Source organism: Sus scrofa, chromosome 14, assembly GCF_054392235.1.
Source record: "Sus scrofa isolate SSC_HxYL_T2T_F1_AM1 chromosome 14, Sscrofa_HxYL_maternal_Yorkshire_Landrace_v2.0, whole genome shotgun sequence".
NCBI classification, from domain to species: domain Eukaryota; kingdom Metazoa; phylum Chordata; class Mammalia; order Artiodactyla; family Suidae; genus Sus; species Sus scrofa.
In genome coordinates, this window is record NC_139396.1 from 93,347,905 (window position 1) to 93,360,267 (window position 12,363).

At 38.7% G+C, this 12,363-nt stretch overlaps 1 protein-coding gene across 19 annotated transcripts in view; it reads right to left on the reverse strand.

Annotated features, from left to right (window-relative positions):
• Positions 1–12,363, reverse strand: part of HERC4 (HECT and RLD domain containing E3 ubiquitin protein ligase 4) — a 143,526-nt gene that overhangs the window by 30,153 nt on the left and 101,010 nt on the right. For all 19 annotated transcript variants that reach the window (XR_014828009.1, XR_002338528.2, XR_002338529.2 and 16 more), the window contains 3 exons: positions 10,116–10,214; positions 5,824–5,991; positions 5,165–5,308 (listed from right to left, as the gene is read on the reverse strand). Coding sequence is in view for 13 of the 19 variants with exons in the window: in XM_021072875.2 (XP_020928534.1) it covers positions 5,165–5,308; positions 5,824–5,991; positions 10,116–10,214 (411 nt within the window). In the remaining 6 variants the exon portion in view is untranslated. The remainder of the gene's footprint in view (positions 1–5,164; positions 5,309–5,823; positions 5,992–10,115; positions 10,215–12,363) is intronic.

The window sequence follows — 12,363 nt, forward strand, 5'->3', positions numbered from 1 at the left end:
AATGGTTTTCAACATGTATATTTATATAAGATATAAATTGGCACAGTGGAAATGAATCCGACTAGGAACCATGAGGTTGCGGGTTTGATCCCTGGCCTCAATCAGTGGGTTAAGGATCCGGCATTGCGGTGAGCTGTGCTGTAGGTTGCAGACGCAGTTCCGATCTGGCACTGCTGTGGCCCTGGCATACGCCAGGAGCAACAGCTCGAATTAGACCCCTAGCCTGGGAACCTCCATATGGTGCAGGTATGGCCCTAAAAAGACAAAAGACAAAAAAAAAAAAAAAAAAAAAAAAAAGATATAAATATATAAATGTCTAAATATCTATATATGTTGAAAACCAGGAGTTATGTGCTATGTGTATATACATACATATAATTTCTAGTTCTGTCTTCTGAAAGCAATGACTCTTTGCTAGCAATAAGAACACTTGGCTTCCAGAGCTTGATGTTTCTAAATTTTTTTTTTTTTTTTGTCTTTTTTGCTATTTCTTGGGCCGCTCCCGCGGCATATGGAGGTTCCCATGCTAGGGGTCGAATCGGAGATGTAGCTTCCGGCCTACGCCAGATCCACAGCAACGCAGGATCCGAGCCGTGTCTGCAACCTACACCACAGCTCACGGCAACGCCGGATCGTTAACCCACTGAGCAAGGGCAGGGACCGAACCCGCAACCTCATGGTTCCTAGTCGGATTCGTTAACCACTGTGCCACGACGGGAACTCCTGTTTCTAAATATTTTATACCTGAAAGAAGTCTGGGCTCTGAGGAGAAATGGCTAATGCCAGGACTGGGGTAGAGAAAACATAAGATGTGCTTGGGACATTTTCTACACCAAATGCAAGGAATAATTAAAGAATAATGGAGACATGTCAAAAGTACACAAAAAGGATCCAGCTCTATGGGGCTCCCACTGTTCAAATTAAGATGTAATTGAAAAGATGTAGGAAAGACTGAGGATCAAGCTATTTATTGATTGACTGATTGATTGATTGATTGATTTTTTAAGACGCTCAAGCTTTTTAAGACTGCCCTTCCCCTGGTCTCAAAACATTAGCTCTGCAGACTTGAATAAAGGTCCATTGAACTCTGTGTTCCCAGCAAGACAGGCTCCATCCCATGTGCCCTCTTGAAATTCTATCTGCTACACCACTACAAACTTCCCTAAGAAAACCGCTAAGAAAGAGACCCTAATTTGATCAGCTTGTCCACCTACCTAAGAAGACACTAGGACTATTCAAACATGTCCTACATGCTTGACTATCAACAAAGGAAGCTTAAAAACTCACAGGTTATCCCTAATTCCACCTCATGTGGCACTGTACTGGCTCTAAAATCTGACACATCTTGCCAACTGTCCTTTTGCTCCACCACATTCCGGGAACTCACATCTATCATTTGGTTAAAATGCCTACAATTAAACTTCTTCAAATTTTCTTTCCTTTTTTGGGGAGTGGGGGGTCTGCACCCAAGGCATGCGAAAGTTCCTGGGCCGGAGACAAAACTGGAGCTACAGCTGTAAATTGAGCCACAGCAGCGACAATGCCAGATCCTCAACCCACTAAGCCAAGAGAGAACTCCTCCTTCCCCTTTCTCTAAATGAACAGGACTTTCTCCTGAGGATGCCACTCCCCCTGCAGCTCAAAATGGTGTCTGTTTTCTCTTCCAACCTTTTATACAACATGGCCTAGAGGTAGTCTCCTGGCTCTTCATTCCTTCTAGACCTCCTTCCTTCCACTTGCCTTCTTAAAATCCCAGCTCCTGTGAAACATGCCAACTGGCCATTTCCCTGCCACTGCTCCACGTGCTGGCATCTAAACACATTCCACAGTGTTCTCATTAACAGATTCTGACACTATCTTATGCTTTCTTTCTCTACCACTATTCCTGCCACTGTTTTCAACAATTTCAATATCTAGGCAAAAAAGGAATCTAACACATTAGCCTCTCAGTTCCCTGACCTGCTTATTCCCAACAGTCTTATCCTCTATCACATCTCTAATGCCCATTCCCATGGTCATATTTTATATTCAACTGCAACCCTCCAAATCTTAAGCAATCCTTATCAGAACATCATTTCCTACACTGTAAATCACTTCCCCTGATATTTCCTTTTTAAAAAATTTCTTGATCTTTTTAGGGCTGCACCTTTGGTATATGGAAGTTCCCAGGCTAGGGGTCAAACTGGAGCTGAAGCTGCCAACCTACACCACAGCTACAGCAACTAGGGATCTGAGCCTCATCTTCAACCTACTCTGCAGCTCGCCGCAACACTGGATCCTTCAGCTACTGAGTGAGGCCAGGGATCGAACCCGTATCCTCATGGATGCTAGTCAGATTTGTTATCGCTCAGCCACAATGGGAACTCCCCCCTGATACTTCAACTCACACTACAACTCAACTCCACCAGCAGCTACAGTCCCTTAACTTTTTTCTCTCCCAACCAAGTCCTAACACTTTCCTCCTTACAAAGCTTAAATTCCACAACTGAGATAATCATTCCCCTGCCCTTTCTTCTCTCCTGTTCAAACTCACTTCCTAAAACCACAATCCAGTAAAACCAACTGTCTGCCTCATTCTTACCTCTACATAGCAGCTAAATGTGATTAAAGAAGAAAATATAAATACGTCGATTGGAATCATTTTAAATTCATGAACATAAGTTTCAAAGAGGCCTCCAATGCTGCCAAATCTAACCCTATATTTATTTGCATGGTTAACTTATTTTTCCACTCCTCAAAGTGATTATTTCACTTTTACTCCTTTCTTCTTGAAACCTCTAACACCTTTCCCCCATTCTAACCTACTAACAATCTTGCATCTTATTCCACTCTAAAGAAGAAATAATTCTAAGAGAACTTTCACAACCTCTCACCATCAAACCCATGAAGAGATTTGTATTTACATATACACTTGGCTTCCCTCCATGATATTACAGATCTGTGTCTAACTACAGTCAATCCTCTTCCAGCACACTCAACTCCATCCTTCCCTCACAACTTAGGGACGCTGCCTCTGAAGTTGATATCTCCTCCTGCATGGCTGATTTTCTACTTTCTGAGTAATTAATCACAACATGCAAACATGCTTCCATTTCCCAAGTAAAATAAAATACTCTTTCTTGATGGGGGAAAAAAAAATATGTTCAGTATACCATTTCTCTCTCTTTTTTTTTTTGTCTTTTGTTTTTTCCAGGCGGCATATGGAGGTTGCCAGGCTAGGGGTCTAATCCAAGGTACAGCTGCCGGCCTACACCAGAGCCACAAAAACACCAGATCCAAGCTGCGTCTGCGACCTACACTACAGCTCACAGCAACGCCAGATCCTTAACCCACTGAGCGAGGCCATGGACTGAACCTGCAATTTCATGGTTCCTAGTTGGATTCATTTCCACTGCACCATGACAGGAACTCCTACGATTTCTTTTAAAAAAATATTTCTTAGTGTCTGTAAGGATTCAGGTTTGATCTTTGGCCTTGCTCAGTGGGTTAAAGATCCAGCATTGCTGCAAGCTGTGGCATAGGTCGAAAGCTGCAGCACTGCTACAGACGCAACTCAGATCCTGGGAACTTCCATATGCCATGGGTGTGGCCTAAAAAAAAAAGCAAAAACCAAAAAAACCCCACAAAACACTTCACTGTTATTTGATTGTATATTTCTTCTATGGTATATCCAAAGGATAAAAAACCTACAAAATAATTTTAAAAAACAGAATAAAATAAAAAACTACATTTGATCCTTGAGAAACTCAGGAGTAAGGGACACTGATCTCCTGCACAGTCGAAGATTCAAATATAATCTTAGAGTTGGTCTTGCATATCACATAGTTTTGCATTCAGGGATTCAACTAAGGATTGTGTAATACCACAGAACATATTTATGGAAAAAAAATCCGTATAAGTGGACTTACACAATTCAAACCCATGTTGTTCAAGGGTCAATTGTATTTCCAGTTATTATAATACTGGTTGTAAGGCTGGTATTGTTAGGCAATAAACATATAAGTTTGGAACATTTTATCATACCAAGTACACCAGGTAGCAAGGAAGCTACCAAAGAGTATTAGGGTTGTATCAAAAGGACTCAGGTGTCAAATTGAAGAGCTCTCCCTGGACAAAAATGGGACAATATCAATAAAGATGGCAACTACAATGGATTAAAAAACACCAAATATGTTTAAGTCCATGAATAAATAGTAAAATCTGAAAACAAAACCAAAAACTTAACTGTTACCACTGCAGTATGCTAATGAACAGGTTCATTCTTTTGAAAAATCAGTAACTCAAGAGAGAGAATTATTTTCCATATGAACTGTACTACTAAGGATCAAATGGTAGATATGAGAAAATTTCTTTACATAGAAATATCCAATCTACTAAAATGAAAAAGAAATGTTAGAGTAGAATGATTTTGCATATACTAATAAATGAACTATCATTGTGACTGCTAACATCACAAAGGATAGTGAATCTCCTAGAAGAATGAGTAAATGATGCATTCATCAAAGATTTTAGAATCAATAGTAAATATTCTACTCAAATTTTTTTCAACTCAAGAGTTCTATAAACTGAGCCATACATTTTACTTACAGTTTCTAAATTAGGGACCAACAAACTTTTTGCTATAAAGGGACAGATGGTAAATACTTTAGGCTTTGCTGGCCATGAGGGCTCTGTCATAACTACCCAAGTCTGCCTCTGCCAGTTTTAGGTAGAAAATAGTGATAGACCATAGGTAAATGAGTGGGCACTGAGTTTATTTACAAAAACATGTGCTGGGAAGACCTTAATGCATGGACTATAGTTTGAGAGTTTACCTCAGCCCTAAATGACCACATAGAGAAATAAATAATCCCTAATGATAACTTAATTCTCCCGAGAAGAAAAGTTAATCCAGTAGTTGTTATTCAATCCTCATATCTAAATCAGCAGAACAGTCAACATCATTTTCAGGCTGACCAATCCTTAATTTATTCTGCTAATTTTAAATGTATGGTAAGCATTAGTGTGTTTTCATGACTACCGAGTCCAAAAGTTTAAAGCAGATCTGTGAATAAAATATGTTAGGAATCTGGTAATAACTCCTATTTACTGAGTTAAGTTGAAACATACAGGTATACATAAATAAGTATACATATGGAAGTAATTTAGAAGATTGCACTTTTACCTTATCAGAAAACCAAATGAGCCTGGAATCTTCATAATACCTAAACATGCCATATTTAGGATCCAATAATTCCCTCATGATAAGCAAGAAAAATTCTTTGCGTACCCCTCCTGCATCAACAGCATCTTCTCCAACAAATATAACCTAAAACAGCATAATGAAAACACTGAACATAAAAAAGCGAAAGTATATTCTGGAGATCCTATAGCATGTTATTTATTATGAATAAATGGCAATTAATAGTTAAAAAAAATTTAAGTACATAATTTTATTCATTCAATTTCAAAGATACAATAAAATTAAATAGGAGGGGGAGGGAGTTGGATGGATTGGTAGTTTGGGGTTAGCAGATGCAAACTATTGCATTTGGAGTGGATAAGCAATGAGATACTGCTGTATAGTACAGGGAATTATATTTAGTCACTTTTGATGGAACATATGGAGGATAATATGAGAAAAAGAATGTATATTTGTATGTATGACTGGGTCACTTGGCTGTACAGCAGAAATTGACAGAACATGGTATAAATCAACTATAATAAAAAAATAAAAATCTTATAGAGCAAAAACAAAAAACAAAAAACAAACAAAACTAGGAAAACTTTAAACATACTTTCTGAATAAAAGCCCCAATTATACAGTAAAAAATGTCAAATTACCTTGAGTGGTTTTTTGTAGTCTATATTCTTTGTTTTCCTAAGGACTTCCATTGCATCTCCTACGATATTTTCTCTACGCACCACTAGAATTAAGCAAGGATTCACAGATTCAATCACTGGGAGAAAAAGAGAGGAGACATTCTGTCTGTGGGCCTGGTCAATAGCCATCTAGAAAACAAAAGATTAAAAAATTTAATAGCACTGCTATAAGGAAGCTACTGTGACTGGATAAGTTAACTTCTATCTATTAATTATAGATATCCTGTAATTCCTATACTATTGAATTCACATAGCACCTAATAGTATGTAGCAAAGCATTAAGAACTTAACTGTATTCTGAGGATAAAGAGTATCCTTTTGTTTTTTGATAGTAATATATAACTAATGATACCATTAAGTTAAGAAAGCATGGAACTATAAAAATACTGGTAAATCCAAACACTATTGTTTCTCCAAAGATAATGAGTATGGAGAGCAAATAAAAAGGAAAACAGCATTTAAAAGAAACCTTAAAAGAGAGTAAGAAACAGCCTGGCTAAAAGGTTTACAGACATTCATCTTGAACAGTGATTACCATATGTGCTCACAAACCAAGCATCTGACTGTTACCATTTAAAGCTTTTGTTCTTTTCCTATGATTTTCCTTGTGTTCTTGTTCTAAAAGGGAATATCCTAGGAGTTCCCGTCATGGTACAGTGGTTACCGAATCAGACTAGGAACCATGAGGTTGCGGGTTCAACTCCTGGCCTTGCTCAGTGGGTTAAGGATCCAGTGTTGCCATGAGCTGTAATGTGGGTCACAGACGCGGCTCGGATCCTGCGTTGCTGTGGCTCTGGTGTATGCCGGTGGCTACAGCTCTGATTCGACCCCTAGCCTGGGAAGCTCCATATGCCACGGGTGCAGCTCTAGAAAAGGCAAAAAGACAAAAATAAATAAATGAAAAATAAATAAATAAAAGGGAATATCTTATATTAATAAAAAGCTTCAAATCATTAAGTTACTGTTCTAACAGAGTACAAAAAAGGTCCCCTGGACAATCCAGCTACTAGGTATAGAATCCTACAAAAATATTTACTTCTTCTGAGGATGAAAATAGAAGAGCACGTCTTCAAAACTTCTTCTAGCATTATTTATTATTTAAATATATAAAGGGATTTATTAAAATTAAAAAATGCATTTATTTTACAGCAAAAAAGCCAAAATCCAATTGAAAAATGGGCAAAAGACCTGAATAGACATTTCTCCAAGGAAGATATACAGATGGCCAACAAGCACATGAAAAAATGCTCAACATCCCTGATTATTAGAGAAATGAAAATCAAAACTACCATGAGATACCACCTCACACCAGTCAGAATGGTCATCATTAATAAGTTCACAAATAACAAGTGCTGTTGGGGGTGTGGAGAAAAGGGAACCCTCCTGCACTGCTGGTGGGAATGTAAGCTAATACAACCACTATGGAGAACAGAATGGAGGTACCTTAGAAATCTATACACAGAACTACCATATGATCCAGCAATACCACTCTTGGGCATATATCTGGACATAACTTGCCTTAAAAAAGACACATGCACCCGCATGTTCATTGCAGCACTAGTCACAATAGCCAAGACATGGAAACAACCCAAATGTCCATCCACAGATGAATAGATTAGGAAGATGTGGTATATATACACAATGGAATACTACTCAGCCATAAAAAGAACAAAATCATGCCATTTGCAGCAACATGGCTGGAACTAGAGACTCTCATCCTAAGTGAAGTAAGTCAGAAAGAGAAAGACAAATACCATATGATATTACTCATATCTGGTATCTAATATACAGCACAAATGAACCTTTCCAAAGAAAAGAAAATCACAAACTTGGAGAATAGACTTGTGGTTCCCTGGGGGGAGGGATTGGGAGCTTGAGGTTAACGGATGCAAACTATTGCTTTTGGAATGGATTAACAATGAGATCCTGCTGTGTAGCACTGAGAACAATGTCTACTTACAACAGAGAATGACAATGGGAGGAAAAAATTATGTATACATGTATGTGTAATTGGGTCCCGATGCTGTACAGTGGGGAAAAGAAAAAGTCTGTTGGGAGAAGTAACAATAAAAGATAAATAAGGAGTTCCCGACGTGGCGCAGTGGTTAATGAATCCGACTAGGAACCATGAGGTTGAGGGTTCGATACGTGGCCTTGCTCAGTGGGTTAAGGATCTGGCGTTGCCATGAGCTGTGGTGTAGGTTGCAAACGCGGCTCGGATCCCATGTTTCTGTGGCTCTGGTGTAGGCTGGCGGATACAGCTCTGATTCGACCCCTAGCCTGGGAACCTCCATATGCCTCAGGAGTGGCCCCAAAAATAACAAAAAGACCAAAAAAAAAATTAATAATAAATAGGTAAATAAATAAATAAGTTTAAAAAATGCATTTATTTTAAAGGAATAAAAACTGCCATCAAAACTGAAATGATATCATTTTTTAAAAGTTTTTTTTGGGGGGGGGTCTTTTCTTGAGCCGCTCCCGTGGCATACGGAGGTTCCCAGGCTAGGGGTCTAATGGGAGCCGTAGCCAACGGCCTACGCCAGAGCCACAGCAACGAGGGATTAAAAGTATTTTTAGAATATTAAGGGCCCAGGAGTTCCTGTTGTGGAGCAGTGGAAATCTGACTAGCACCCATGAGGACGCAGGTTAGATTCCTGGCCTCGCTCAGTGGGTTAAGGATCCAGTGCTGCTGTGAGCTGTGATGTAGGTCACAGATGTGACTTGGAACCCTAGCATGAGAACTTCCCTATGTCCCAGGCGCAGCCCTAAAAAACAAAAGAATATTAAAGGCCCAAGGTTTCATCCCATTCTTTCATAGTCCTTGGTCTCTATAGTTTGATATTCTATACCGGAGGAAGAAACTCAAACACTTTTAAATTTATAGGTTCAACCAGTAACGCCAACCTACTGTAGTCCCTCCAAGTCATAATGTAACTAGTCTTAAAAATTTGCATTATAAAGGAAAGAATGCTCAATATAAAGTGAGGGGGGGGGAGCAAGAGGAGAAGAGGACCAACCTCAAGAAAAGACTATTTATTACTAAAACTTTCTTAAAGAAACTTCACACCCTCCTCCTAATAAGTGATTTAACATCTTACCCCTACTCACTTTTATCTTTTACCAAGTACATAAATAGGGAATATATGATAAAGCAAGATTTGAAACAAACCAACATTTTAGCGAGTTAGTAAAACTGTTAATAAAGACTGTATATTTCTGTAATTAAAGAGGCTTATATCATCTTTTTTTCTTTTTAGGGCCACACCTGTGGCATATGAACGTTCCCACTCTAGGGGTCAAATAAGAGCTATAGCTCCTACACCACAGCCACAGCAACTTGGGATCCGAGTCACATCTGTGACCTACACCACAGCTCACGGCAATGCCTATCCTTAACCCACTGAGTGAGGCCAGGGATCAAATGCCCATCCTCATGAATGCTAATTGGACTCATTACTGGTGAGCCACAATGGGAACTCTGCTTATACCATTTAAAAAAATAAAATAATAAAAATCTAAATTATTCTGTTTCCATTTAAACATATATAAGTAACCCTTGTAAGACTATACATTTTCCATACAACAGTCCTCTGTTGGTACCCTCTTCATATGTACCAAAGATACTTTGCAAAAGAGATCACATAGGTACAAAATATCCTGAAGACATTTCAAATATTTACTTTAAAAAAAAAGAAACAGGAGTTCCTGTTGTGGCTCAGTGGTTACAAACCCAACTAGTATCCATGACGATGTGGGTTTGATCCCTGGCCTCCCTCAGTGGTTTGAGGATCCGGCACTGCTGTGAGCTGAGGTATAGGTTGCAGATGTGGCACAGATCCTGCACTGCTGTGGCTGTGGCGTGGCCGGCAGCTGTAGCTCTGATTCAACCCCTAGCCTAGTAACTTCCATATGCCGCAGTGTGGCCCTAAAAAGCAAAATAAAATAAAAAATAAATAGGAAACAGTTCAAAAACCACTCACAAATTCAATTAATATTATATAATTTTAACTTTTTAAAAACTATAGTTAATTTACAATGTTTCTTCAATTTCTGTTGTACAGCAGTGACCCAATCACACACAGTTCCCTGTGCTGTACAATACGGCCCCACTGCCCATCCATTCCAAATATTAACAGTTTGTATCCAAAAACCCCAAAGTGCCTGTCCATCCCACTCCCCCACTCCCCCCCCCCCCCAAACCACAAGTCTCCTCTCCTTGATCTGTTTCCGTTTTGTAGATAGGATCACCTTACCTGCATCTGTAAGACTGCATCTGTTTGTAACAGAGTAGTTTTTGCTTGGGCATCAAATACAAATGGATATGTGCAAATTGTAACAGGGATATCTGCCAACTGGAAATAAAAAATTAGCTTATTAGTACAAATTGGTTTGTGATGTATTTCTTGTAGGTACTGTCATTTCTTGTAAAACTGATCACATTCTTGGTTTATTCACTTTTGTATCATTCAGGAATTATAAATAAACACATGTTGCTTATTTCTGAACATAGAATTTTTACTGATAATAATTGAGGCACTAGAAAAATCGTAATTCCCAATTTTATAAGAGAAATGTATACTTGAGAATATATCAAATTGTAAATTACAGGTATCTTTTGCTCCAAGTTTCAGTGAATTAGGCTGCAAATTTATTCTAAAATTGGGGCACTTGGAGTTCCCATTGTGGCTCATCAGTAACAAACCTAACTAGTATCCATAAGGATGCAGGTTTGATCCTTGGCCTTGCTCAGAAGGTTAAGAATTCTGCATTGCCAAAAGCTGTGGTGTAGGCTGCAGACGAAGCTCGGATCTGGCATGGCTATGGTTGTGGCTTAGGCTGGTAGCTGCAGCTCCAAATCGACCCCTAGCCTGGAACTTCCATTTGCCATGGGTGCAGCCTTAAAAATAAAATAAAATAAAATAAAATAAAATAGGGGCTTTTATGTCAAACATAGTACTCAGTTCTTACATGTTAGGGCTACTCTAGCAACTGAGGCCAATGATAAGCAATATGTTTTTTTGTGGGGGGGCAGTAGGTGGGGCGTGCTCGTCCATAGCATACAGAAGTTCCTTAGCCAGCAAATGAATCTGCACCATAGCTGTGACTCAAGCCACAGCAGTGACAACACTGGATCCTTAACACACTGAAAGACTAGGAAATGCCAAATAATATGCTCACTTATTCAACAGATATTTACTGCACACCATTAGGGTGCCAACATTACTATAAGCCCAATAATCTGCTCATTCATTTAACATAAAAAATAAGCACCACTAGCACTATTACTCTGTCAATCCTTAAAGTTGATAGAACCGATCTATTATTACCATTATCAGAAATTAGTCACTTTATAAACAATTATTTATTCTAGCAGGTAATGCAGTGATTGATTGCTAAGTGTTTTAACAGTGGAGAAAAATACAAAGAGCTATGAACTTCCAGTCACAGCTTCTTGCAGTTGGAGGATGAAGTTCTACCATCTACCCAACAAGGGAAAATTTTTGTGCCAGCCAACAAACAGCCGCTTCTACAAGGCTTCCAGTGACAACAACCCACTTCTTTCTAGCTTTGAAAGTTCTTTATATTAAGTCTGAATCTGCATTCTTATACATCACTTTGTTTTGTATTTTTGCCCCTGCAGGAAAGTTTATAAAGTTTAAATACCTCATACTGTCACACTCTCCCCTAAGTTGTCTTTTTTCACATTAAACATTCCCAGGTTTTCCAACCATCTTAAAAATAGCATGGTTCCCAGCTCCACTTCATTTCAACTGCCTTCTTTTAAATATATTTGTTTGTCTAAGCCTCTTTTAACTATGGCCATCAAAAGCAAATTAAATAATTCAATAGTGCCCAAGCAGTACAGAATATGACACTATCAATTGTTTGTCCTCAACATATAAGACTAATATGCTAAGTTACATTAACCTTTAAGTAATTTATCATTCTTGGCTATTTTTCATATGACAATTTTTATCCTCCACTCTGTATTTTTGCCACTAAATGAAGTCATTTACTATTATAATACTTTAAAAGACTGAGATGATTTCAAAGTCCCTGTTGGCTTGAAAACTTTGATTTAATAATTTTATTTTATTTTTTTAATTTTCCCACTGTACAGCAAGGGGGTCAGGTTATCCTTACATGTACACATTACAATTACAGTTTTTCCCCCACCCTTTCTTCTGTTGCAACATGAGTATCTAGACATAGTTCTCAATGCTATTCAGCAGGATCTCCTTGTAAATCTATTTGATTTAATAATTTTTTTTTTTTTTTTTGTCTTTTTGCTATTTCTTGGGCTGCTCCCGCGGCATATGGAGGTTCCCAGGCTAGGGGTCTAATTGGAGCTGTAGTCTCCGGCCTACGTCAGAGCCACAGCAACGCGGGATCCGAGCCGCATCTGCAACCTACATCACAGCTCACGGCAATGCTGGATCCTTAACCCACTGAGCAAGGCCAAGGCTCGAACCCGAAACCTCATGGTTCCCAGTCGGATTC